The following is a 2,262-nucleotide window of genomic DNA, read 5'->3' as shown; positions in this document are numbered from 1 at the left end:
GAGAGAGGGCTTGGAGGCAGTTGGCAGTGGGAGGATGCTGAGAGCTGCTGGCAGGAGAAACCTGCACAGCCCTTGACAAGGTAAGTCTCTGGCTGCAGGGTCATGCAGCTGCACGTCCTGGCAGGGTCTCGTGCTGGGTCTTGTTTCTGGGAGGGCAGTGGGCAATGCAGTAGGCTTGGAGAGTCCTGCTGGATTGCACTGTGAGGTGAGGAAGTCTGGCAGGAGCCCCTTGCAGTGCCCTAAGCCAGGTGCCCCTGCTCAGCCCACAACCCCCTGCCCTGGCTGGCCACCACGGGCTCTCTCTCAGCTGCCCCGCAGCTCCTGCAGCCATGGAAAAGAAGTTCCCAAGCTGTGTCTGCCTTGCTGTGGCCCTCCTCCCTCAGCAGCCTTGCCCAGATTCTTCTCCAGGTTTTCAGGGAAACCCCTGAATGGGATGGTCCTGCAGCTCTCCTCGGGCTGACCTAGGGCAGCTAAGACCAGGCCTGGTGGGCAGAGCTGCTCTGCTTGGTCTTCACCAAGGGACACTCCCATAGGCTATCAGCAGGAGTGCACAGGCAATGTGAGGGCGTTCAGCCACGCAACACCTCTCCTAAGCAGTACAGGGGCTAGTGGGATAAAATAAAGCAAACCAAATCCCTGCAGCTCAGCTCTGCACTCAGATGAGTTGTTTGCAACAACTAACAGGAAGAATGCACTTGAGGTTCCCTCCTGCTTCCCTCCTGCTGCACAGCAGGAAGGAACTTGTGGGAGCCCACAGCTACCCCTGCTCCCAGTGCTACTCTCAGCCAGCACCAGCCACAGCCCAAGTGAGAGAGCTGCAGAAAACGTCTTCACATCCAGAGGCTTGGCTGGGGGTACTCTAAGGCTTGCAATAGTTCTTCCTCAAAGTAATGTGTTCTAACTTTTTCTACCTTTTCCTCTCCAACAGACAGCTGTTTTCAATGGTAGCAAATGCCCAACAACAGCTCTGTGAGCGAGTTCCTCCTGCTGGCATTCGCAGACACGCGGGAGCTGCAGCTCCTGCACTTTGCGCTCTTCCTGGGCATCTACCTGGCTGCCCTCCTGGGCAATGGCCTCATCCTCACCACCGTAGCCTGCGACCACCGCCTCCACACCCCCATGTACTTCTTCCTCCTCAACCTCGCCCTCCTCGACCTGGGCTGCATCTCCACCACTCTGCCCAAAGCCATGGCCAATTCACTCTGGGACACCAGGGCCATTTCCTATCAAGGGTGTGCAGCTCAAGTTCTCTTTTTTGTCTTCTTCTTTGGCTCAGAGTATTCAATTCTAACTATCATGGCCTACGACCGCTACGTTGCCATCTGCAAGCCCCTGCACTACGGGAGCCTCCTGGGCAGCAGAGCTTGTGCCCAGATGGCAGCAGCTGCCTGGGGCAGTGGCTTTCTCCATGCTCTCCTGCACACGACCAATACATTTTCACTACCCCTCTGCCAAGGCAATGCTGTGGAGCAGTTCTTCTGTGAGATCCCCCACATCCTCAAGCTCTCCTGCTCCAGATCTTATCTCAGGGAAATTGGACTTCTTGTGCTTAGTGGTGCGTTAGACTTTGGTTGTTTCATTTTCATTGTGGTGTCCTATGTGCAGATCTTCAGGGCTGTGCTGGGGATTTCCTCTGAGCAGGGCCGGCACAAAGCCTTTTCCACGTGCCTCCCGCACCTGGCCGTAGTCTCCCTGTTTGTCAGCACTGCCCTTTTTGCCTACCTGAAGCCTCCTTCCATCTCTTCCCCATCCCTGGATATTGTGGTGGCAGTTCTGTACTCAGTGCTGCCTCCAGCAATGAACCCCGTCATCTACAGCATGAGGAACCAGGAGCTCAAGGATGCCTTGAGGAAAGTCTTTGGATACATGCTTATCCAACATTGATAAATGGCCAATTACCTTACCAGAACTCTCAAAAAATGTTAGGACAGTCCGTTGTGTTTCTTTCTCTGTATTATCACTTTCTTACAAGTGTGAAAATAGATTTATTTCAATATTTTATAGTTATCTTCTTGATTGTATTCTCTTGACTATGATATTTAACTTGATGCAATCCTCTCATGTAGCTGTGTGACCAGGCATCATGGGTACTTAATACAGTAAAAGAATCCAGGAGAACTTCCCTGTTCTCAAGTCCTATCTCTTGTCTCCTTCTGGAGCTGCAGGAGAAGCCCCAGCATGCAGGAAGGGCTCAGGACCAAGAGCCCAGCTGCCCCATGGACGAGCAGCCCCGCTGGCCCTCGCGGCTGCCCCTCACTGCCC

The 2,262-nt window shown here is 53.9% G+C and overlaps 1 protein-coding gene across 1 annotated transcript; it reads left to right on the top strand.

The window, feature by feature from the left end:
• The first annotated feature begins 951 nt into the window (after positions 1-951).
• Positions 952-1,884, top strand: LOC118159553 (olfactory receptor 14C36-like). Its single transcript, XM_035314136.1, has one exon. It carries the CDS (start codon positions 952-954, stop codon positions 1,882-1,884), a length of 933 nt encoding a protein of 310 aa, XP_035170027.1.
• Positions 1,885-2,262: the final 378 nt, after the last annotated feature.

This window comes from Oxyura jamaicensis, unplaced genomic scaffold, assembly GCF_011077185.1.
Source record: "Oxyura jamaicensis isolate SHBP4307 breed ruddy duck unplaced genomic scaffold, BPBGC_Ojam_1.0 oxyUn_random_OJ70953, whole genome shotgun sequence".
Lineage (NCBI taxonomy): Eukaryota > Metazoa > Chordata > Aves > Anseriformes > Anatidae > Oxyura > Oxyura jamaicensis.
Note: the sequence above shows the minus strand (reverse complement) of the source record. Positions and strands in the feature narration are given on the sequence as shown.